Source organism: Lithobates pipiens, unplaced genomic scaffold (genome assembly GCF_037356315.1).
Source record: "Lithobates pipiens isolate NorthernLeopardFrog02 unplaced genomic scaffold, aLitPip1_a1.2 Scaffold_19, whole genome shotgun sequence".
Classification (NCBI taxonomy): Eukaryota; Metazoa; Chordata; class Amphibia; order Anura; family Ranidae; genus Lithobates; species Lithobates pipiens.
Window position 1 is genome coordinate 239,934,101 of NW_027507764.1, and position 26,397 is coordinate 239,960,497.

The 26,397-nt window shown below is 40.7% G+C and overlaps 1 protein-coding gene across 2 annotated transcripts in view; it reads left to right on the forward strand.

Moving 5' to 3' along the window:
* The window catches only part of SACM1L (SAC1 like phosphatidylinositide phosphatase), a 226,497-nt gene that overhangs the window by 145,773 nt on the left and 54,327 nt on the right, over nt 1-26,397 (forward strand). For both annotated transcript variants that reach the window (XM_077491838.1, XM_077491839.1), the window contains 4 exons: nt 2,374-2,453; nt 14,033-14,131; nt 18,183-18,321; nt 23,967-24,036. In XM_077491838.1, coding sequence (XP_077347964.1) covers nt 2,374-2,453; nt 14,033-14,131; nt 18,183-18,321; nt 23,967-24,036 — 388 coding nt within the window. The remainder of the gene's footprint in view (nt 1-2,373; nt 2,454-14,032; nt 14,132-18,182; nt 18,322-23,966; nt 24,037-26,397) is intronic.

The window sequence follows — 26,397 nt, forward strand, 5'->3', positions numbered from 1 at the left end:
GCATCACTTAAATAGGAGCTGCTTGACACAGTAAGGTCCACCAGAAGATCCTTAAAAGCTACACATAATGCCGAGACCCAAAGAAATTCAGGAACAATTGAGAAAGAAAGTAATTGAGATCTATCAGTCTGGAAAGGGTTATAAAGCCATTTCCAAAGCTTTGGGAATCCAGCGAACCACAGTGAGAGCCATTATCCACAAATGGCGAAGACATGGAACAGTGGTGAACCTTCCCAGGAGTGGCCAGCCGCCCAAAATTACCCCAAGAGCGCAGCGACGACTCATCCAAGAGGTCACAAAAGACCCCACAACAACGTCCAAGGAACTGCAGGCCTCACTTGCCTCAGTTAAGGTCAGCGTTCATGCCTCCACCATCAGGAAAAGACTGGGCAAAAATGGCCTGCATGGCAGAGTTCCAAGGAGAAAACCACTGCTGAGCAAAAAGAACATCAAAGCTCGTCTCAATTTCTCCACAACACATCTTGATGATCCCCAAGACTTTTGGGACAACATTCTGTGGACCGATGAGACAAAAGTGGAACTCTTTGGAAGGTGTGTCCAAGTATATCTGGCGTAGAAGGAACACTGCATTTCATAAAAAGAACATTATACCAACAGTAAAATATGGTGGTGGTAGTGTGATGGTCTGGGGCTGTTTTGCTGCTTCAGGACCTGGAAGACTTGCCGTGATAAAAGGAACTATGAATTCTGCTGTCTACCAAGAGATCCTGAAGGAGAATGTCCGACCATCTGTTCGTGTACTCAAGCTGAAACGAACTTGGGTTCTGCAGCAGGACAATGATCCTAAACACACCAGCAAGTCCACCACCGAATGGCTGAAGAAAAACAAAATGAAGACTTTGGAGTGGCCTAGCCAAAGTCCTGACCTGAATCCTATTGAGATGTTGTGGTATGACCTTAAAAAGGCCGTTCATGCTCGAAAACCCTCTAATGTAACTGAATTGGGACAATTCTGCAAAGATGAGTGGGCCAAAATTCCTCCAGGACGCTGTAAAAGCCTCATTGCACGTTATCGCAAACGCTTGGTTGCAGTTGTTGCTGCTAAGGGTGGCCCAACCAGTTATTAGGTTTAGGGGGCAATCACTTTTTCACACAGGGCCATGATGGTTTGGATTTTTTTTCACCTTTAATAATAAACACCTTCATTTACAAATTGCATTTTGTGTTTACTTGTGTTGTCCTTGACTATTGTTTAAATTGGTTTGATGTTCCGAAACACTTAAGTGTGACAAACATGCAAAGGAACAGGAAATGAGGAAGGGGGCAAACACTTTTTCACACCACTGTATATATTAACTAAAGTAAATATAAATATAGTTATTTAAACAGGAAAAGGAGGGGCATACCGACCACGACTGTATTGTTAGGAACACGTTGCAGGATGTATCCTTGTGGCTAACAGAAGCCGATGTCCAGAAAAGACTAGAAAAGCTTAACACAAATCACCAGGGCTGGATGGCTTACACCCCAGAGTCCTTAAAGAACTCAGTCAGGTTATAGCCAGACCATTATTCCTAATCTTTATGGACAGCATATTGACAAATGGTACCAGCTGATTGGAGGAAAGCCCATGTGGTACCAATATTCAAAAAAGAGCAGCGATATATACCTGGAAACTACAGGCCAGTCAGCCTAACATAAATAATATGTAAACTATTGGAGGGGATAAGGGACATTATACAAGAATTTGCTGATGAAAACAGTATCATTAGCAGTAATCCGCATCGGTTTATGGTGGGTCGTTCCTGCCGAAGCAATCTGTTAACATTCTATGAGGACGTGAGCTGCCATCCAGATAGGGGAAGGCCTGTGGATGTAGTGTACCTGGATTTTGCAAAAGCATTCGATACAGTTCCCCATAAATGCTTAATCTACAAACTGAACTCTGTGGGTAGGGACCATAGAGTTTTTTCATGACTAGAAACTGGTATAGGGCATTTCTAAAGGGTGGTGATAAATGACGTGTGCGCAGACTGGTCGGGGGGGGGGGGGGGGGGGTAAATGAGGTACCCCAAGGCTCTGTCTTGGGACTAAATCTATTTTATTCATTCATACATGTAGGATGCCGTGCAGGCAACCTGTTGCCCGCTCACAGTATATTTACTACAAGTGGTCGGCTAAATAGTGAAACGGTCACCCTTTTTAAGGTTTGAAATTCAAATAAATTTAAAAGCTGATGTTTTGCTTATTACAGTTAGACTGTTGTTGTTTTATGAGCTGGTATTTGACTGATTTCTATATTCAGCCTGTTAACGTCCCCTCCTTAAACTTCTATTTGTAAGACCTGCTGTATTTATAATAGTAAAAACATACATGAAATATTGTTGATTTTGTTTTGGTTTACTTTTCTAGGTTAACCAGAAAGGGTCAGAAAAACCACTGGAACAAACATTTGCACAAATGGTGACAGGTCTTGGAAATGGGATGGTTAGGTCAGTTTTTTCCTACAGTTTGCATGTGTATTTTTACATACAAGTTTTTAAACTTGTTTTTTTATTTAATGAGGCACAGAACAATGTACAGGGCATTCATAGTTGGAACCATTTTTCTGTCAATGTGACCCCAAGACACATGAGGCAGCTTTATAGTCGTTTGCAAGGTTGCATGACCCCCAGATGCAGGGAATGATTTAACAGTCTAACCATCCTCCTGCTAGCATATTTCAATCAACAGGGCATCCTGACATGTTCTCAATTATTGTTTATCGACATGACTTTTTAGGTTTCATCCTCACAATTGTTAAAATAATCTCTTGTATGTATTCTTTTACTCTCAAATCTTTTCTGATTTACAACTCTTTCACCCGTAGATCATGTCATTTCACTTTGGAATAATATTTTGTTCTAGTGCACGGTTTTCTTTTTCGCTCCCTTTGTGACAAACTTTATTACATTTCTGTTACTCTCACAAGCATGGGTCTGATGTTGCAGTTGAGCTGGGAGTAGCATTACTCAGCCCCAGACTCCTTGTCTGCCCTAAAAACAAGTGGATTATGGGAAAAGGGTCATTCAAGGTATGTCAATACCTGCTGACCAGGACCGATCGGACAATGGGGATGAGTCCCCGTCCGCGTCTGCGCGCGATAAAGCGCTTGTTGGAGCACTTATCACAGCTGTGCGTGATACCCTGAAAATTCAGGACACAGCAGATTTCCCTGCTGAGGTAGTGGCCCCTTTTGGGTCCCATAAGCCAGCCTGTGCACCTAAGGTGTTTCCATATCTGACTTATTTCGATAAGTTCATATACAAGAAATTGGGTAGACGGCAACGGACCTTTTCGGTCCATATATATATATATATATATATATCTCCTGTCCCCAGACAGGAAGGCCGAGGCAGTGGCCCGTTCGGGGGGTCAGCAATGCGACCAGTACTGGCCTCTGCACTTGTGTCGCACACACCTATTGAGTGGGAAAAACATTTGCACTGTGAATTTGGGGAGAAACAGGCTTCTCCTGTCTGAGTGGAACTAGCAGACCAGTTAGTGCAAGGCCTTAAGTGCGTTTGTGATGCGGCCCTAGACAACCTCCCTCTGTTATCCAGGGCTTCAGTGTCAGCAGTGGTGCTGAGGCGCCTGATTTGGTTAACCACTTAAGCCCAGGACCAATTTGCAACCAAAGGACCGAGCCCCTTTTTGCGATTCGGCACTGCGTAGTTTTAACTGACAATTGCGCGCTTGTGCGACGTGGCTCCCAAACAAAATTAGCGTCCTTTTTTTCCCACAAATAGAGCTTTCTATTGGTGGTATTTGAACACCTCTACGGTTTTTATTTTTTGCGCTATAAACAAAAATAGAGCGACAATTTTACAAAAAGGCAAAATCTTGGGCCGATACATATTCTACATATTTTTGGTTAAAAAAACGCAATTAACTGGTTTTGATTGGTTTGCGCAAAAGTTATATCATTTACAAAATAGTGGATAGTTTATAGCATTTTTATTAATATTTTTTTTTTTACTAGTAATGGCGGCGATCAGCAGTTTTTATTTTTATTTATTTTTATTTTTATTGTGACTGCGACATTATGGCGGACACATCGGACATTTTTAACACATTTTTGGAACCATTGTCATTTATACAGCAATCGGTGCTATTTAAATGCACTGATTCCTGTGTAAATGACACTGGCAGTGAATGAGTTAACCGCTAGGGGGCAGTGTAGGTGTTATGTATGACGTTATGTGTTTTTTTTTTTTTTGTAGGGTGCATGGCCTGGCATGTGACATCACTGATCGTCCTTCCCTATAAAAGGGAAGAGACGATCGGTGACAGCCACACAGGGAAGCACGTGGAGAGGTTCTTTTACACAGGTCTCTCCTCGTTCTTCAACTCTGTGACCCGATCGCGGGACACCAGCGGCAATCGGGTCCGCTGGTCTTGCAGCCATGGTCACGGAGCACAGGACCGGGTTGGGAGCGCTCCGCCTCCGGCGCGCTCCAGACCCACGGCTGGGCACTTATAGGTACGTGCTCGTGCCCAGCCATGCCATTCTGCCGACGTATATCGGCGTGAGGCGGTCCTTAAGTAGTTTAAAATGCTTCTCGGCTGACCAGGCATCTAAAAAAGCCCTGACAGATCTACCCCTCTTGGTGAGCGGCTCTTTGGAGCCTTGTTGGATGACATCATTAAGAATGCCACAGGTGGGAAGAGTACCTTACTCCCACAGGCCAGGAAGGCTAAGGAGCCACGCCCTAGGCAAGGGCCCTCCTTTTCCACTCACAAACGGTTTTTTCATCTATCCGGGGCTTCGCTAAAGGTCCCCAGCCCGACAGGACGACCTCTGAAGGACAAAAGAGTCCCTGGAACCGCAAGCCTGCGAGCAAGAGTGCTACCGCATGAAGGTCACCGACGGGAGTTTGCAACCCGATGGGCCTCTTGGCTATCCAACCAATGGGTCTGAGAACTGATTTCCTCTGGCTACAAGATAGTTCCTCTCTTTGCCACCAAACAGATTCTTCCCCTCCAGCATACCCTTACCGGGGTACCTGTTCTGGAGCCGGAAAGATTCCAGGGGTTCTACTCCAATCTGTAGTCCCCAAAAAGGAAGGGGTATGTCCAATCGAGGTTCAGAATGGAATCAGTTCACTGAGTAGTCGCTGGACTCCATCAAGGGGACTTGCTGGCGTCCTTGGACATCCAGGATGCGTACCTGCACATACCCATATGCCCACGGCATCAGAATTATCTGCGAATTGCAGTCGGGGATGCCCACTACCAGTTTGTGGCTCTCCCCTTTGGCTTGGCATCAGCTCCCCAAGTCTTTACCAAGGTATTTGCTCCAATTTTGGCGTTGCTTCAACAACGCGGGATCGCGATCATAGGTTACCTAGACGATCTCCTCCTGAGAGCATCTTCCACCTCAGAATTAAAGGAGGATATGGCGATCACCATGCAGACCCTGTAGGAATTTGGGTGGCTGTTGAACCTAAAAAAGTCTGTGCTCATACCGACTCCGTGCTTGGAGTACCTAGGCTTACTGCTGGACTCTGTGGAAGCGAGAGTGTTTCTCCCTCCAGACAAGCTGCAGACTCTCAGAGCTGCAGTAAAACTGTTGGTGAACCGCAGGTGGTCGTCGCTACGCTTCTGCATGCAAGTCCTGGGGCTCATGGTGGCCTCCTTCGAGGCAGTGCTGTACACCCAGTTTCACACCAGAGTCTTGCAGAAGGAGGTCTTGACGAAATGGGAAAAATCTGTTATCCCTGGATCTGCAGATTGAGGTGAGCCAGTTGGAGGAGGAATCCAAGTTGCCGATCAATGTGCTCGAGCTACGAGCGATCAGGCTATGCTTCTCCACATGGTCAATGAGATTTCGAGGGCGTCCGATCAGGATCCAGTCAGACAACACCACGGTGGCAGACGTCAATCATCAAGGAGGAACAGGAAGCTTGTCTGCAGCACGGGAGGTCGCTCACATCCTTCAGTGGGCAGAGCGACATGTACCGGCCCTATCCGGCCATTTACATCTCGGGAGTGAAAAGCTGGCAGGCAGACTACCTAAGTCGCCAGATGCTGGACCCAGGACAGTAGTCATTGCATCCGGAGGTGTTCAGGCTCCTATGCCTGTGATGGGGCACGCCAGACGTGGATCTCCTGGCTTCCAGTCTCAATCGGAAGGCGCTGAGATTCATGTCCAGGACAGGAGATCCTTGGGCAGACACGCTGGTGGCTCCGTGGGGTCAGTACCAACTGATCTACGCCTTTCCTCCGGTAAAGCTACTACCACGTCTGCTCAGCAGAGTGGAGAACGAGGGGATTCCAGTAATTCTGATTGCCCCAGATTGGCCTCAGAAGGTGAAGACCTTCTGTTTCAAGGTCCAATTCTCCATCTTGCTTTACCATGGCTGGTTTTAACGGCATGGCTGTTTAGAGCCAGGTGCTAAGGAACCAGGGCCTATTGGACTTAGTGATTTCAACTATGTTGGGAGCATGGAAATCTTCTCGGAAGATATATCATTGTACCTGGAAGGCGTACATTGCTACGTGTGAGGAGAAAGGATAGCGTCCTCGCTCCTATTCCATTTCCAGGATCCTGCTGTTTCTACAGCGTGGAGTAGACCAGAAATTGGCTTTAAGCACCATAAAAGGACAAATATCGGCCTTGGCTGTCTTTTTTTTTTTTTTCAGCGACCCCTGGCGTCTCACCCTCTAGTGAGCACTTTTGTTCAGGGGGTTCGACTAGTAGATCCTCCGGTGCTTCCACCCTACCCCTGTGGTATCTGAACCTGGTGTTATCGGCGCTTCAGAAACCGCCGTTTGAGAATATCAGATTCCCCTGTTGACTCTTTCCCAGAAAGTGGTCTTTCTAGTGGCCATTACATCGGCCAGGAGAGTTTCGGAACTGGCAGCCTTGTCCTGCAAGTCGCTTCATCTGGTTATCCATAAGGATAAGATGGTGTTGAGTCCACAACCTTCTTTTCTGCCAAAGGTGGTTTTGGCGTTCCACATCAATGAAGAAATTGTGTTACCATCTTTGTGTCCTAAACGGACACATCCTAAGGAGGTGACCCTCCATTCCCTGGACATGGTCCGGGCTCTAAGGGTATATTTGTCTGCCACGGCTCCCCTTCGGAAGTCAGGCTCTTTGTTTCGGTAGCTGGTCCAAAAAAGGCATGGCGGTCTCGTCGGCCACCATTTCCAGGTGGATCAGACAGATTGTGGTACAGGCCTATGCCTTGAAGGGGGCAGGTGCCCCCCTTTCCGGTCATGGCCCATTCCACCAGGGCAATTGGAACCTCTTGGGCCTTCCGACATCAAGTGTCAGTCGCGCAAGTGTATAAAGCGGCGACTTTGTCATCTGTTCATACCTTTACATAATTCTACAAGGTAGACGTCAGTGCATTGGCTGATGCCTGTTTTGGCTGCAAAGTTTTGCAGGCGGCCATGTAATTTGCAATTGCACTTACATTTTTTATGCGTTTTTTTTGACAAGAAACAGTTACCTTAAGTAGGTGCACTGTTGCATTTTTACCGCAAGTTCTGATGTGGTTAGATAAGGTGGTGACTCCCCAGGTTAGGGAGCACTCTGTTTTTGTGGGTGAAGTTTTTGTGCTGTTTCCCTCCCCTCGTTTTGACACTGCTTGGGGACGTCCCAAGGGTCTAAGTAAAGGAGCTGTGTCAGTCAGTAAACGTAAGAGAAAATAGGATTTTTGTACTCGCCATAAAAAATTATTTTCTCTGTAGTTCACTTACTTACGCAGCACCCTCCCCTCCTATTTTTTACGTTATACTGCCTGTTGACGTGCTGAGGCTGCAGGATGCAGGCTGGGGGGTTGTTACTAAAGGGATCGCCTCTTGGGCGGAACTAGAAAGTTCTGTTTTTTTTGTACATGTTAAGATGTTCTGCCTAGTCCTCTCCTGAAGGTGGTGCAACAACCCGATGGTCTAAGTAAAGGAGCTGTGTCAGTCAGTGAACTACAGAGAAAAGGATTTTACGGTGAGCACAAAAATCCTATTTTAGTCAGCCACCAATTGTGCAAGCTCTCCCACTTAAAAAAAGGAGAGAGGCCCGTAATTGTCATCATAGGTATACCCCAACTACGAGAGACAAAATTTGGAAACAAATCCAGACAATCACATTGTCTGATTTATTTATTTTTTTTTTAAGAATTTATTTGCAAATTATGGTGGAAAATAAGTATTTTGTCAATATCAAAAGTTCATCTCAATACTTTGTTATATATCCTTTGTTGGCAATGACAGAGGTCAAACGTTTTCTGTAAGTCTTCACAAGGTTGACAAATCGATGTACTAACATTGGGACAACTCGCTGGGTTGAACGAAAAATAAATTGGTGGCATGTCCAAGTCTGAGGTTTTTCCCCTCTTGGAACATGAAGCACTACATAGATCAAGACCTACAAAAGGGGTTTGATCGCCATTAAACGTTTCATGTTGGTGCAGGTTTCTTTTTGGTGCAGAACCAGAATTGCACCCTCAGGCCATGCATCAATGAACCCATACCCACACCCTTTGATCAGTGAACTGTTCAGCCAAATCTAGGAACCCTGTTTTTTTTTTTTTTCCTCCTGTCTCAGGCACGCCTACAGTTGTGCTCAGATATGAGGGGAACTTCTGTTCAAAGTTTTTATTGGCAACAATCAATAAACAGTAACTAATAATCTCAGTAGGCATTAGGAAACATAACTTGCATAAAGCATCATGTTAAAGCAATGCAGAGAAAATACGTATTGAATGTGATAATACAAGGTAATTTTGGGTCACATAAATGTATACATACAGGAGCTCAAGGAGTGCTGAAACTTTGGAGACATGGGCCAATTACTATAGTATGAATAGTATATGAGAGTTCCTCTGCAAGTTGTGAGTGGGGTAACCGTGGGGTAAGGTATAGCTTTAAGGTGTGTTACCAGTGGTAAGTAATGAGCAAGGGGGGTTAGTTGGAAAGAGGGGAAAGTATCGGATAAAGGTAAGCTGAGAAAGAAGGAAAGCAAGAGTAATTAGGAAGGGGTTGGTCAGGGATGTTGCGCTGTGTTGCAAGCCTAAGATGACAGAAGGGAGCTAAGGCTCTAATAAATGGTTGTCAAAATCTGGAGGTAAAAAATGTTCAACCCAGAGAAGCCAGGTTTTGAGGTGTTGGGGAATTCTGTCTAGAAGTGTAGCCTCGATTTTGCTATGTATCATAGCTTGGGTGTTTCTAATTTTTACTTCAGTCAGTCATGTTTAATTTTGGGTTTTTCCAGGCTCTAGCTATTGTTTGCTGTGGTGAGTTCCTGTGGTGAGTTGGATGAGGAGATTGAGTTGGGCCCTAGTACAGTCCAATGTGACATGGTTTAATAATGCAAGGGGCGGGTCAGGGGCTAGGGTAACTCGAAGCAAAGTAGAAGCCATGTGAAATAATATTGTGCAGAATTGTTGTGCAACTGGGCACAACCACCATATATGGGCATGCGTGCCTCTCTCGCTGCAGCCTCGGGTCTGAGTTATATACCCTCAAACACAGATAAGCTTTCTAGTGATGAGCATGAGCCTATAATTGTCTGGGCAAAATGGGCGATCTGGAGATATCGAAAGTACTCCTTAGAGGGGAGTTGTATTTGTAGGGTAGGGAATAGTTTCAGGGAGGTGTTAGAGACAAGGTCGCATATACGGCTTAGTCCAACTTTGGGCCAGATCTGGAAAGAAGCTGGTTCGGTAAAGGCTGGGTAGAAATGCGGTTGACCAAGAAATGCGAGTAGGGAGAGGGATATTCATTTGTAATTTATCCCAGATGTTGAGAGAGTGTTGCGTTTATAGGGTTGGTTATGGGACCACGGCAGAGGTGGACAGCCATAGCAGGTTAGTCACCCTCAAGGGGTGGAGCTCTATCGCTTCCAAACTGACCCACCGTGGTGTTTCGGTTTTTGCATGGAGATGGGTGATCTGGGCCAGTTGGGCTACATGGTAATATCAAACGACATTAGGCAGTCCTAAACCCTCACTAAGCCTGCTACAAAGCATTTTAGGTATCGATACCCTAGGTTTCGTGGGGCACCATATGTATTTAAACATTCAGGTTTTTATGGCTCAGCTAGGGGTTCAATTGCAAGGGCAAACACTAGGGGGGAGAAGGGGGCAACTCTGCCTTGTTCCTCATTGAAATTGGAAGCAGTCTGAGCGAAACCCAGAATGCTTGAGGTCGGTTGTATAGAGAACTTATCCATTGTAGGAAGTTCAAGCCAAAGCCTCATCGTTGTAGTATGAAGTGTAAGTAAGGCCAGGAGACTGTATCAAATGCCTTCCTTATATCGAAGGACAGGTGGTGCATATGTATTTTTTATGGGATCGAGCAAAGTGTGGTAGTAAAATTATGCATCAAATGTTGTCACTAGCCTGCTGTCGTGTTATAAAGCCCACTTGATCTTTATGGATTAGTCCCCTAATGATCAGGTTGAGTCGCAATGTCATTATTTTGGCTAGGATTTTGAGTGGAAGACGGTTTTTAACACCAAAGATGAGCACTACGTGTACTTGGTGTACAAAATATGTCTGCTGTCTTCCAGGAATTTTCTAATGATATTTTCTATGACTACCTGGGCAAGTTTCCAGTCTGGAAAACATTCAGATTTTTTTTTTTCCTCAGTCTTTTAGCAGACATCAATGACATGCGAAAGCAAGTCTCGGCCAGAGATTGAGAACACTCCCATTACACTTAACTTGAGAAATGCATTTCTCCTGCTACCAAGGCCCTGTTTTTGGATGTTATCGGAGACACTTAAATAACCATGGCTCTCACCAAGATCCAAGCCATTTTGCAGTGGATCTATGGATCTTCTTCCATTCAACGCTTTCTAGGGGTTTGCGAGTTTGTTTTTTGAAAATATATCCAAAGGTTTTCCACTTTGGTAGCACCCATCACTGGGTGCTAAAGAGGCTATTCAAACTTTTGAAGCCCTGAAGAAGACCTTGACTTCAGTTCTGTTTTGAGGCATCCACAACCTGCTTGTCTACATTGGCCTTAAGGTGGATGTAAACCCACTCTCATCATTTCTAAATTACTTTGATAGGGATATACATGCCTCCTGCATGTATCCTTACCTGTCAAATATCTCCCCTTTAGCTGTTTGGAGCCCTGGAATACTCCGGATTCTGTGGGCGGGTCTATTGTCCAGGGCTCGGTGGGCAGAGTCGTGATGTAAGTATACTCCTTGTCCACCTTTACACTCCCCTTGGCCAGACTCTATTTCTTACACAAAGCTTCTGCTGGTCTCGTGGATTATGCCTCATAATCACCAACATCCAGTCAAAACCCAGGAAAGTCACCACATGACTTCCGCATGCCCAATCATGCCGAGGTGTGGAGCAGCCAATTCTGAGAGAGCTGGGGAAATGTGATGTGAAGTACACAGAATGCCTCTCTCACACTCATGCATGAGATAAGGAAATCACCTGTTACAGCAAGGGGGAAAACAGACACCTATTTCTCTTTGTGTCTGTTTTTATCTTACAGAAAAAAGATAATTGAATTGCTCAGAGCTGGATTAACTCTTCGTGACACAGATGAAATGACATCCTTTGCTGTAACAGATATGAGCCTTAATTAAAAAAAAAATTTGGGGTCTTGCGTCCATTTTAACCACTTAAGCCCCGCACCATTTTGTTGGCCAAAGACCAGAGCACTTTTTGCGACTCTGCACTGCGTCGTTTTAACTGACAATTGCAACGTGACTCCCAAACAAAATTGATGTCCTTTTCTTCTCACAAGTAGAGCTTTCTTTTGGTGGTATTTGATCTCCTCTGCGGTTTCTATTTTTGCGCTATAAACAAAAAGAGTGCGCCAATTTTGAAAAAAACACATTATTTTTTCCTTTTTGCTACAATAAATATCCCCAGAAAAATATCAAAAAAAATGTTTTTTTTCCTCAGTTTAGGCCGATACGTATTCTTCTATATATTTTTGCTAAAAAAAATTCTGATAAGCGTTTATTGATTTGGTTTGCACAAAAATTATAGCGTCTACAAAATAGGGGTTTGTTTTATGGCATTTTTATCAATTTTTTTGACTAGTAATGGTGATCTGCGATTTTTAACATGACTGCGACATTATGGCGGATACATCAGACAATTTTGACACATTTTTGGAACTTGCAGTGAAGGAGTTAACCACTAGGGGGCTAGGGAGGGGTTAAGTGTGTCCTGGGGAGTGATTCTAACTGTTAGTGAGCTTGGCTACGAATGACACACTGATCATAGCTCCCAATCACAGGGAGCTATGATCAGTGACAGTTTCACTAGGCAGAATGGGAAGATGCTTGTTTACATTAGCATCTCCCGTTCCTCAGCTCCGTGAGACGATTGCAGGTATCACTGCGGCGATCGAGTCCATGGGACCCGCGATCCTACTTACGGAGCCCCCGGCAGGGTCTCGCATGTGACCACATGGTGGCAAATTTAAAGGGACGTATCTGTATACCCATATGCCCAGCCGTGCCATTCTGCCGACGTATAACCTAAGTTATAACCTAGTCATTACCCCCCTCGGCCACCTGGTACTCAGTAGCAGTGCTATTGACACCCCCCCCCCCCCAATCAGTGGTCAGCGTCGGTGTTCTTTAACACAACAGCTCCCTACCCTTCCCCCACTTTTATGTCCACAAGGTTGTTCCTGTTTTAAGTTGAGTTTTGCCTTACCATTTTTTCTTAATCTTGTTCTTTTGTGTAGAAAGGCGGGACCCACTTTTTAAGAGAGCCTGTCGCCAGACCTTTAATTTCAGCAAGATATATATTATAAGATTTTATGTGCATTTAACATATTATATGCGTGTCATTTACCAGTAAAAGACTCACTTGTATAGCCATCCAGAAGCACTGAGACTATTGCTGGGCAATGCCATCTTGGATGTGATGCTAGCAGCATCAGCAGACTTAATTGTCCCCTTTCCTTCTCCCAGACCGCTACATACCCGCGTATTTAAGATGAGGAGGACAGAGATAGTGGGTCAGCAGAAGCAGTAGTTAGACGCACACACTTACACATTACAAGTAAATAAAGAAGTAATACCCTCTTAGGTTGCTAGGTAAATTTAGTTCTGGGCTCCTTCTGTAATCAAGTGAGCAGAGATTATTTGGTCTGTCTAGGGTTTCACCGGCTGGGAGTTTGATTGCTTCCCTCTGACTTTGTACGAAGCTTCTAGAGCTTTGGGAGGGAGAATTCGAATAACCAGTCTGAATACTGATCAGGGCTTAGCCAATCCTTGGGGAGGAGCGCCCAGATGTTGGCTGGCCAGCTGAATGCCTGGAAAGATTGTTTTTTTTTTTTACCCAGGAAAGGGAGTTCCCAGGGGGCTACTGTTGCCCTCGAGGCAGCTAAAACATTGGATTACTGTTCTGCAAGGTTTTTAGACGCTGCAATGGTGGGACCTAGAAGCAGCCGGGATCTGACTGAAAGCTTTCTTCATGGGATCTAGTCTGGAGAAAGATTGTTTCTCTGTCACTGATTGGTGTCCAGGGGAAGCTGAAAGAAGGCAGCTGTTCTTTAGACTTGTGAGTAGAGACCCTAAAAGTGATCCATGTAGTGTCTTAACGATTGCATTGAGTTCCAGCAAGTATACATTGGAACAAGATAAAGAGATCCCATTGTGTTTTGCCACTCCATGGTCTTCAGCTGTGAAGGAATAGACTGTTCAGTATTCACATTTACTTCGGCAGAAGATTGTCCAGTTACTTTTATTTGCTAGCCTTTTTTTTTTTTGCAGTATCCCATGCCCCGATATTATTTTAAAGTTCTTCAATAAATCTTAAAAAGACAACCCCTAGACTGTTTACTGGAGCCAGAGTGAATGGACTGTTGATTGGGTGACCGGCAGCCTCTGTACTATTTGGGAAAGAAGCAGTTAAATTCAGCTGCACTTAAAGGGGGGGGGGGGGAGAGAAAATGCTGCAAGTGAGCATATAAAATACTTAATTGTTTCTCTCTTACCTGATTTTTTATTATTTTATTTTTTTGGTGACAGGATTATTTTAATTATTATATTTTGTTTATTTTAACACTATTTTTTTTTTGTATAATTTTTCAGATATTATGCATTTGATTTCCATAAAGAATGCAGCCGAATGCGTTGGGACCGCTTGCAGATTTTGGTAGATCAAGTTGCTGAAATACAAGATGACTTTGGGTAAGTTGAATTTTTTCCAAACTAACACTACAAAAAAAAGTAAATGCATGTTTATCATACAGTATCTCACAAAAGTGAGTACACACTTCACATTTTTGTAAATAATTTATTATATCTTTAATGGCTGTGTGTTGAGTTATTTTGAGGGGACAGCAAATTTACACTATTATACAATTTACTACTTTACATTGTAGCAAAGTGTAATTTCTTCAGTGTTGTCACATGAAAAGATATAATATTTCCCCAAAAAAATCTGTTTGAAAGACTGCTGTGCAAATACAGCATGACATAAAATATTGCAACGATCCCCATTTTCTTCTCCACGGTCTCTGCTAAAAAAAAAAAAATCTATAATATTTAAGTAATTATCTAGCAAAAAAATAGGGTATCTTTACTCGTAACATCATCTTTCAAATTATACAAAAAAAATGTTCTAACTTTACTGTTTTTATTTTATTTTTTATTCAAAAATTTGTATTTTTTCCAAAATTTCACTTGTAAGACCACTGCACAAATACAGTGTGATGTAAAATATTTAAACGGTCGCCATTTTATTCTCTTGGGCAGTGATGGCGAACCTTGGCATCCCAGATGTTTTGGAACTACATTTCCCGTGATGCTCCACTACACTGCAGAGTGCCGGAGCATCATGGGAAATGTAGTGCCAAAACATCTGGAGTGCCAAGGTTCGCCATCACTGCTCTAGGGTCTCTGCTAAATATATATATATATATATATATATATATATATATATATATATATATATTTAAGGTTTGGGGATTCTGAGTAATTTCCTAGCAAAAAAATACTAATTTAAACTTGTAAACAAAAAGTTCTAGGAAAGGCCTGGTCTTAACCACTTCAGCCCCAGAAGGATTTACCCCCTTCCTTACCAGAGCACTTTTTGCGATTCGGCACTGTGCCGCTTTAACTGCCAATTGAGCGGTCTGACGTGGCTCCCAAACTAAATTGGCGTCCTTTTTTCCCCACAAATAGAGCGTTCTTTTGGTGGTATTTGATCACCCCTGCGGTTTTTATTTTTTGCACTATAAACAAAAAAATCGTAAATTTTGAAAAAAAAACGCATTATTTTTTACTTTACTATAATAAATATCCCCCAAATATATAAAAAAAAATGTTTTCCTCAGTTTAGGCTGATACGTATTCTTTTACATATTTTTGGTAAAAAAAAAAAATCGTAGTAAGTGTTTAAAAATTGCATTGATTACTGTAAAAATGTCACTGGTAGTGAAGGGGTTAACCACTAGGGGTCGGGGAGGGTTTAAGTGTGTCCTAGGGGAGTGTTTCTAACTGACTGGGGGATGGGATTGTGTGACGTGGACACTGATCGCTGCTCCCGATGACAGGGAGCAGACGATCAGTGTCCTGTCATTAGGCAGAACGGGGAGATGCTGTTTACATCTGCATCTCCCCATTCTTGAGCTCCGTGACATGATCGCGGGTATCCCCGCGGAGATAGAGTCCGCGAGTCCCGCAGGCACAGTCACGGAGCTTGCGGCAGGTGTGCGTATGGTGCGAATTTCAAAGTAACGTACGGGTACATTACTTTGCCCAGCCGTGCCATTCTAACGATGTACATGTGCCGACAGTGGTCAGCAAGTGGTTAAAGTGATTATACACACTAGCCACAAACTCAAACTTGAAAATATGTGAAAACATGTTGCATTGGACCTGCTTTTGAACCAGGTGCACACCAACCCTTAGTTTGGAATCCTAGCTCAATTCCTTGGTGATGCTGTAAGAGGATTTAAATGTGCTCTTTATAGTTATCACATCTAAAATATTATACGTTTTATGCAAAATAAAATTGAAGTTTAAATTATTTTGTACCAAATAATTATTTTCTCTGAATAATACCATTTGTACTTTGATGTTTTTATTTCACAGCAGTTTGCAATGCTATAACAGTGTTCTCCTAAATGTAATTCGCATTAGCTGTATTGCAAATCATGTGAATGATCTGCCTTTTATCCATGTCCAAATTATCTTTCTACTGTTTTGGCTTTTTGTAGGATGAGAATCTTTAATAAACATTTTTCTCAGCTTACGTTTTAGGCTTCATATGTGTATTTTCTGCATGGAATGTGGGTTATTGCTGGCTGGGCTAACAGAAGATCCAACGTAAAATACATGCCTAAAATCTTCTTTAGACGTGTGCAGTTCTGTTGACTTATGCATGCATTTACACACATTTTTGTGCATACTTGCAACTAAAGAAATGTAGCTAAACACAGCACTCATCTTTACTTGTAGCCTTAACTGTGTGTATGGCCTCATTGTTTACTGTATAGTTGCGTTTAAACGTGTACAAAATTGTATACTTTACGCATCTAAATGCAGCATTGTAGAAACCTGTGTGAACGAGCACTGATTTCCAAGTTTGTGTTACTGTAAGTTTATATGCTGTCTAATAATACTTGCTAGTTGCTCACAGCACACGCAGCATCATCTTTCTTTTGTTTCCAATCGCCTCATTACATAAAGGAAAGGTGGATTCAAGTGTTGATCCCTTCTGAAAATGCTGTTGCTTGACTTCTATGCTGACCCTCTGGCTTCAATATTTGAGTCAATGACCTGCAACAAGCATGCAGGCTGTGTTAAAAGCAGCGGTTTGATAGAAGTGCAGAGTTAACAGAGGAGATTATTCGTCAACGGGTTGCTACAAACCTCTAGTACCATAGGTGTACTTACGGTTTATTTAAAACCGCATACACTACTGAGTATGTCCATATGTGTCTTTTGACTTAGAAAAACAGGAGATCAAACCTTAGAGTGAGCAGTCCAAAAGTGTAGCAGAGGCCTAGAGTATTCTCTGACACTGTGAGTAATCAAAGTTATCAGACTGATAGCCAGAAGGCTGGAATTATACATTGTGTTAGATGGATGTTACATATTTCCATAGTTTGGTTGAAAAAAAAGACCGCCCATGTAGATGTGTACCCCTGCATTAGAAACAAATGTGATTACATGATAATACGGTAGATGTGTTTTTCTGCAGTATATTACACAGGGAAGCGCAATTTTGAAATGTCCTCGCCTATATTACAATTAAATAGTTATATAGTTACATAGGTTGAAAAAAGACACAAGTCCATCCAGTTCAACCATAAAAAATAAAAAAAAAAAAAGGTAAAATCCAATATACCCAATTCTATGCCGACAGTTGATCCAGAGGAGGGTAAAAAAAAACAGCAGCGCATACTCCAATTTGCTACAGCAGTGGAAAAAAATGCTTCCTGATCCCCAAAGAGGCAATCATATTTTCCCTGGATCAACTTTACCTATAAATGTTAGTACCCAGTTATATTATGTATATTTAGGAAAGTATCCAGGCCTTTCTTAAAGCGGGATTGCACTGTGGAAAAAAATATTAAAAGCCAGCAGCTACAAATACTGCAGCTGCTGACTTTTAATAAATGGACACTCACCTGTCCCGTGGTCCAGCGATGCCGAGGCCGATCGATCGCTCGGCTCTCGGTTGCTGCTGTCACCATTCTAGGTGAGGGAATCAGGAAGTGAAGCACTGCGGCTTCACTTCCCGGTTCCCTACTGTGCATTCGCGAGTCGCGCAGCGCAATAGGAATTGTCCGCGCTGTCTCTGGGACCCGTGTGTGTTCCAGCAGACAGCGCGCAGGGACAGGAAGAGGCATAGACTCCCGTGGGAGTCTATGCCCGGAATGGGTGTAAATACCTGTCTATTACAGGTATCTGCACCCCCCTCCCCCCTGAAAGGTGGCAATTGTGACACCGGAGGGGGGGGGGTTCCGATCAGCGGAAGTTCCACTTAAGGGTGGAACCCCCGCTTTAAAGCAATCTAACAAGCAGACTAGAACCACCTTCATGAGAAAAAAAACATATGTATTGACATGTATTTTTAAATTGTATTAATACATGTAAAAATGAATGCTGTAATGTGCACTACAATTGGGCTGTATGCAAAACTTTTTTTTTATATCTGGTCCTGCAAATGTAAATGTGCAAACAGTATGGAGATTGTAATGTTTTATTTATGTATCTGTGTTCCTTGAAGCTACTTTTTAGTGGACTCTGAAGGGAAGGTATTATTGCAGCAAGATGGAGTATTTAGAAGCAACTGTATGGACTGCTTGGATCGTACAAATGTTATCCAGAGTCTCTTGGCACACCGTTCTCTTCAAGCACAATTACAAGTATGTTGTTTGTCTTTTCTTTTACTTTCAATTTCGTTTTTAGAAAAATGTTTGTGGCAATGTGGAATATATGCTAAAGAAGTGCTAGAATTTCAAAATGTCTATCAGATCTAATAAACATAGATCACATGTATGAGTGTTATTACATAGCAAACATAGGTGACTCCCTAGCAGTTGTTGAATCAAAATTTTATTCTGTGACCTTCATGCCCATGTATTCATCTCTCACAGCTGTGTATATTTTATCTTTGAAAAGTAACAATATTGCTATTTTAAAATATTTGATATAAGCAAAGTCAAAATGACTTTGCAACTTCTTTTTCTGTAGCAAAGTCTAAATTATGATAAAGCTTTTAAAGTAGCACTCTAGACAAATAAATGCAATTTATGAAGTTTACTGTCAAAGGGTTTGCAATACTGTAGAGCCACTTTTGTGATTTACACACATCTGCTACACTGCACAGCCTGTCTTGTGACGCACTTATTTCAGCAACTCCACTTCCTAGGTCACTACTCCATCTCCAGCATTTTAGCAAGCAGATGATATACAAAGCAGTAAAGCTGAACCAGGAGGTAGGTAAATTGCTGTGTGGTTGAGCAGAGCTATGTAATTCACATGGTTAGTTGTACAAATGCTTTGGCAAGTAAATTTGTATTCAAGTTTGTGTATAGCTGATTGCCATAGAGATTCTATTTTTATTTTACGCTGTTTATTGCTCTCAAAACACTCTTAAAAATTTTTCTAAAATGTATGCATATCTGCTATGTACGCACAGAGGTTCCACCTTTACAAATATCATAAGCTTCCTACAGGGAACTATGTACCATGTTTGCCTTCTGTTTGTCTGTATTTACATATAATCCTTTTCTTGGAGTCCTTTAAGAACCCACTGGTCCTGACCCTCAGTGTACTGCTTTGCTACAAAATGGAGGGTTTCTGGTAATGGGGGGGGGGGGTGCTGTTACACTGGGTTGCCCTAAAAAAAAATTTGCCCATTGTTCAATCCTATAGAAGCAATAAAATTTGAAGGTTAAAGGCTTCCTGTGAAGGACTGACTTGAAGAAAAGGATTTTACGATGAGTACTAAAACCTTTTGGCCTCATGCACACAGGGCGTTAGAAAACAAAAAAACTAGCTGCAAAGCCACTACCAACACCAGGAAAAAGCGTCTGTAAAAACGTGCTTTTAGTAGTGTCAGATGTTTATACTGAAATATTAACAGTATTATATTTATGGAATTATGCCAAAATCTATGGTTTTGGAGATTTTTACGTCTTTCCACAAATCAACCAAATAATTTAAGTTCGTTTTATCCATGGTAGTTTCAAGACCAGAGTGAATACAGCGATGTGCTAGAAATTCCATGTAAAATAATATCAAATATATTTGGTGATAATACAAAGATATAACTTCAAATATCAACTATATGGGTGATACAAATGATGAGAAATTTTACCACAAGCTCTTGTTACAAAATACCAATCTCAATGACAGCTTAGTAGATGGCTTTCTGTGGCTTTACAGACTTGAAAGCAAACAGATTTGTTCTCAAAACAAAGACCTTCAAGCTTAGACTTTAAAAAAAAAGCACGGGCAAAATGTTATACTGTGCACAGAGCTTGATAATTTAATCAAGACTTATTTACGGTAAAGAGAATTCTCTAATGAATTTTAGGTTTCAACATACTGTATATCATAACAAAACCATTGATAAGACGTTAAAGTCAGTTTTTGTTGAGGTATAAGACAATGTGTATTTCTCTAAATTTGAAACGGAATAATTTCATACTGCAGTTAGAAAATAAAATACAAATATACTACAAAGTTTAAATGGTTTAGTAATGTATATGCTAAATAATTCAATACCAAAGGATAAAATAGAAAATTAATATTTTACCGGAGATCTAATAAACTTTTTTGTTTTGAGAGATATCAGCTGGGATTCCTAAAGGAGATCTACCACTCCTACATTTTTCCGTCTGCTCTCCCTTTCCTTCTCCAGCTCTCAAGATCTCCTCCCCCCCCCGGCTATGTGTGTCTCCTCTATATTCCCTCTAGAATGTGGGTGTGGGAATGCCTTTCATGTCATAAGTCACATCAAACACACGTAATTTCCTGCCCACAATCCATAGGGATTTTAAAAGACTTTTTTTCCTGCAGAAATTACACTTTGTGCAGGGACAGTTCTAAGCACGGGAAACATGCGCCCCTTCACAGGCATACTATAGACACCCCCCAGGTACGAAATTTAAAGGAATATTACACTTTTATTGTTTCACTTTAATAATTATTAAAATCACTGCTCCTGAAAAAACTGCTGTTTTTAAAACTTTTTTTTTTTGCATTGATCCATGTCCCCTGGGGCAGGACCCAGGTTCCCAAACACTTTTTAGGACAGTAACTTGCATATTAACCTTTAAAATTAGCACTTTAGATTTCTCCCATAGACTTGTACAGGGTGTTCCCTTTTCGAATTTGCCACGAACAGCCCAAATTGTTCACTGTTCGCTCAACAGGCGAACAGGCAATGTTCGAGTCGAACATGAGTTCAACTTGAACTCGAAGCTCATCCCTATTAACCACTTACCCACAGGACACTTAAACCTCCTTCCTAACCAGACTAATTTTCAGCTTTCGGTGCTCTCACATTTTGAATGACAATTACTCAGTCATTCAACACTGTATCTATATGAAATTGTTGTCCTTTTTTTCACACAAATAGAGCTTTCTTTTGGTAGTATTTAATCGCTGCTAAGTTTTTTTATTTTTTGCGCTTAAAAAAAAAAGACTGAAAATTCTGTTTAAAAAAAAAGGCATTTTTCTTCTTTTCTGTTATAAAATTTAGCAAATTAGTAATTTTTCTTCATATATTTTGGCCAAAATTTATACTGCTACATATCTTTGGTAAAAAATAACCTAAATCGGTGTATATTATTTGGTCTTTGTGAAAGAGTCCACAAGCTATGGTGCCAATCTCTGAAAATTGATCACACCTGAAGTACTGATGCCCTATTTCATTTCTTGAGACCCTAACAAGCCAGGAAAGTACAAATACCCCTCAAATTACCCCTTTTTGGAAAGTAGACATTCTAAAGTATTTAATGAGAGGCATGGTGAGTCTTTTGAAGTTGTAATTTTTTTCCCACAATTCTTTGCAAAATCAAGATTTATTTTTTATTTTTTCCCACACAATTATTATATTAGCAGGTTATTTTTCACACACAGCATATGCATAGCACAAATAACACCCCAAAACACATTCTACTAGTCCTCCTGAGTATGGCGATACCACTTGTTTGAGACTTTTACACAGCGTGGCTACATACAGAGGCCCAACATGCAGGGAGGGCCATCAGGCGTTCCTGGAGCATAAATTACACATATAATTTCTTGACTACCTCTTACACTTTTGAAGGCCGTGGAGCACCAGGACAATAGAAAAACCCCCAAAATTACCCCATTTTTGAAAAAAACAACCCAATGTATAATCTGAGGCATAATGAGTCTTTTGAACATGTCATTTTTTTTTCTACAAGTTTTTAAAAAATGAAAACCCTTTTTTTACACAACATTGTCCATTTACACAATGTTTCTAACACATAGCATGTACACACCAAAGATTACACCCCAAAATAGATTCTCCTACTCCTCTTGAGTACAGCAATACCACATGTGTGAGACTTTTCCACAGCATGGCCACATACAGAGGACCAACATGCAGGGAGCACTGTCAGGTGTTCTAGAGGCATAGGTTTCAAATCTAATTTGACTACCTATTACACTTTTGCGAGGCGTTGTAGTGGCATAGATGATAACTGATGTGGCATGGATGAGCATGTATGGGGATGGCTGAGCATGAATGAGTATGGCTGGGTATGGCTGAGTATGGATGGTTATAGCCAATTATGGATGGGGTATGCCTAATTATGGATGGGGGTGGATGGGATGGCTGAGCATGAATGGATGAGTATTGCTGAGGATGGATGGCTGAGCATGGATAGATAGAAGAGTATGCTCAGTATGGATGGCTGAGCATGGATGCATGAGTAGGCTAAGTGGATGGGTAAGTATGCTCAGTATTGATGGCTGAGCATGGATGGATGGATGAGTATGGATGGGTAATATTGAGCATTGATGGCTGAGGATGGATGGATGAGTGTGCTGAGGATGGATGGATGAGTGGGCTGAGGATGGATGGGTACGTTGAGCATGAATGGCTGGGGATGGATGGCTGGATGAGGTTGCAATGGGCACATATCAGCGCTGTTGGCACTACACATCCAAACAAATAGGTATGGGGAGGGGAGAGAGGAACCAACTGTATTATATTTTTTATATATATATATATCCTACAATAAGTGACATTGTTCAATAAATTATGCCTATAACTACTCCCAATATAATTTACTAATATATTTGGAATTTTTGCTAATATACTTTCTTATGCAGTAAATGATACAATATGTTTCATATGGTCTTTTTTAAATAAGTCCTATTTTGTTTCTCAATCTTAAAAATAAAAAAAGGCCTGTGAGCTCATGGTTCCCTTATCCCTTTAACATCCTAATTTTTATTAAATTTTTTTAACAAGATGCCTTATGAGTTGTCCATAAAATATATATGATGCGAGGCCTTAGGAATGAATTCTTTTTAACCCCAATAGTCCTGTCAGTAGCTTTTTGCATTGGTGTTAATGCATGTTTAGCCATGCTAGCTTTTAGCAGCGTTTCTCTGCCTCTATTCAAAATCAGTGGTTCCCTATGAGAGCTCATTGATTTGAATAGAAGTCACACCAGAAGTCAAATTATGATGATTCAACTTGCGGTGCGGCTTATGCGCTGAGGATCTTGAAGGGGAAACCTCGCCAAAATAACAAAAAACTGGCTTGGGGTTCCCCCCCCCCCCCCCCCCAAGAACATACCTAACCCTTCAGTCTGGTATGCATTTTATGGGGAAACCCCATGGCAAAAAAAAAAAAATGGTGTGTGGGGGGGCCCCCAAAATCCATACCAGACCCTTATCCAAGCCGCACTGTAAGTCAGATCATCATGATCCGACTTCTGGTGCAATTTCTATTCAAATCAATGGGCTGTCATAGGGAACCATAGATTTTGACATGTTGGAAAAAAAAAATACTTGATGAGGCTTAACGCAGTTAAGTATGCAGCATTAAGCCATGTTTAGCAGCGTCATATGCTTTTACAGCTGTAACGCCGGTTCTCAGAATGTGCTGGCCATGTTTTTTTTTTTGTTTTTTTTGCTCATATGCTACTTACAGCTCCTGAAAGCCTGTGTGTGTTCAAGGACACCCAAAATAACATTGAAAGGCATTTTTAGGCTGCAAAAAAGTCTGACGCTGCTTAAAGCAGCTGTGAAAACCTGTATGCATGAGGCCTTTATTAATTTTTAACTGAAAAGTGATGTATTGTTGTTAGAACCTACAGAAAATGAAATGCTACTTTTATTGCTTTTTTTAAAAACTTAAAAAATTTGTGAAAGTTTGACATTTAGTTACCCAGTTATGAACTGCTATGCAAAATGTTATGTCTATTTGGTATTATTCTCCTTTTTATGAATCTTTTTTGTTTTTAATTTCAGTTCTGTTTGCTTAGCATTTTGCAATTTCATTTGTTTCCTATTTTAGAGACTTGGTGTGCTCCATATTGGACAGCAAATTGAAGAGCAAGCACAGTTTGAAAAAATATACAAAAATGGTATGTTTCCCTTTGATTTTTCATGTAGACAACAATGTGAAGGCCAGATATACCATATTGTGCTTTGATAGTGAATATCTGTATAAATTAGATGTGATTTCCTTTAACCGCTTGAGGATTTTTTTTTTTAATCAATAGTTTTTATTAAAGTTTAAATTTTTATCAAGACAAATGACAGAAATTATGACTAAATAACAGATCAGTTACAGTATTTAGATACATAGATAATAGTATCCAAAAATAATATAATATAAAGAAAACCATATTAATTATCTCAATTATAATCGGGATAATAAAGATAACGATCAGGAGGTTATTAATACATCCATTGTGGAGACAATACACAAAAGTAATATAAATATTATCTTCATATATTTATATACTGCCAATTTAGGTAATTCAAAGATGATGAACCTAAATATATTCCCGAACACCCCTATGGGTGCTAAACTGTGTTCGGGACAGTAATAGTAACCTGTCATTTAATAGATACAAAACAAAGATTAAAATATTAGAGCGGGTAAGTCATTTTTTAATTCAAGTTATCTAGGAACAAAGAACTTGTGCAATGTTTTGGGGATTAGCCCATTTTAACCATGGCTGCCATATTTTATGAGTATGTTCTTTTTTGTGAGGCCGAAGAGCTAGAATTGATTCATAAATGTAATGAGTTTGAGTCGATTCTATCACTTCTTTTATGGAAGGAGGATCAGGATTTTTCCAGTTCCTCGTTATACTGATCCTGGCTGACAGCAAAATATGTGTAAACACATTTATAAACTGGATAGGATATCGATCAAGATCAATGGATAATAGAGCCAGTGAGGGATTTGGAGGAATGACTGTTTTGGTAATTTCAGACATAACTTGAAAGATTTGTTCCCAATACTTCCCAAGTTTAGAGCATGTCCAAAATGTATGCAACATATCACCTTTTTTGCCGCACAATCTCTAACATTTGTCATCAAATGTGCCGTTGAATTTAGATATTTTCTCAGGAGTAAGATACCAGCGTTGAGTCAATTTAATGTATACTTCCCATAATGTAGAGCAGCATGTGGCTTTATATGTGGTGTTACAAGCTTTTTCCCATTGGTCAACTGTATAGGTGTATCCTAAGTCTTCTTCCCATCTAATTAAAGGGATAGTCTTTGTAAACCCACTTTTTTGTTGAAGAAGATTATAGAAAAGAGAGATCCCTTTTTGTTGATGTTGATCCGCTTGAGGATTTTGATACACCCAAAAATACTTCAACAAGGGGTTTAGGACTCCTCTTATAGTCCAGCTGCTTTTCCTGCTGCCACCACTCCTAACAATATTACCGGCAACTGCTGGCTGTCAAAATGACAGCTGGAAATTGCTTTGTATTACACAGGAGGAGTAGCTGCCAAAATGCCTCCACTCCTTTGTAAAATTATACTTGTAAATAGTTAGAAATTACATTGTGTAAATACAATGTAACCGCATGTTGTAGATTAAATTAGAGTAGATTAAAGGTACCATAGTACCATAGTTTATCGAAAATCCACAAGTGTGCGCAATTTTAAAGCATAAAATTTTGGGTATCTTTTTACTCGTAACATCTTTCAAATTCTACAAAAAAAATGGGCTAACTTTACTGTTTTTATTACATTTTTTCCCAAAAAATTGCACTTGTAAGACCACTGCGCAAATACGGTGTGACGTAAAATATTTCAACAATCGCCATTTTATTCTCTAGGGTCTCTGCTAAAAATATATATATTTAAATATATATATATATATATATATATATATATATATATATATATATATATATATATATATATATATATTTAAGGTTTGAGGATTCTAAGTTATCTAGCAAAAGATACTTATTTCAACTTTAAGCAAAAAGTGCCTGGTCTTAGAGGGGGTAACCCAAATCGGCCATGATCAACTCCTTCCACCCCTATTATTTTTCTGCAGATTTTTTTATTTTTATTTTTTGGTTTCAAATTTTTTTACCAATAATCTATTGTTTCATTTTCATATTTTTTTTGTTAATTTTTTTCAGTGTCGATAACAAAAAAAAATGCACAAAATTGGAAAACACACCTTTTTTTTCACTTGCTAATAACTTTTGTATATATTGTACCTTAAACATAATTTCTTATTCATACATTATAGGATACAGGACAGTATTCAGAAGGATAGGGTTACGCTGCTATCTTTAAGAGACTGGTCACTGATAAAACAAAGCTGTAGGGACAGCCAAGTATGCTTCAGTTTTTTTATTTTATTTTTTGTTAGGATGTTTTTCGCTAGGTGTCCTAGGAGAGAGGACATCTTCCCTCTGCTCTGAGAGAAGCTACCCACTTTTATTAAGATTTTTTTCTTATA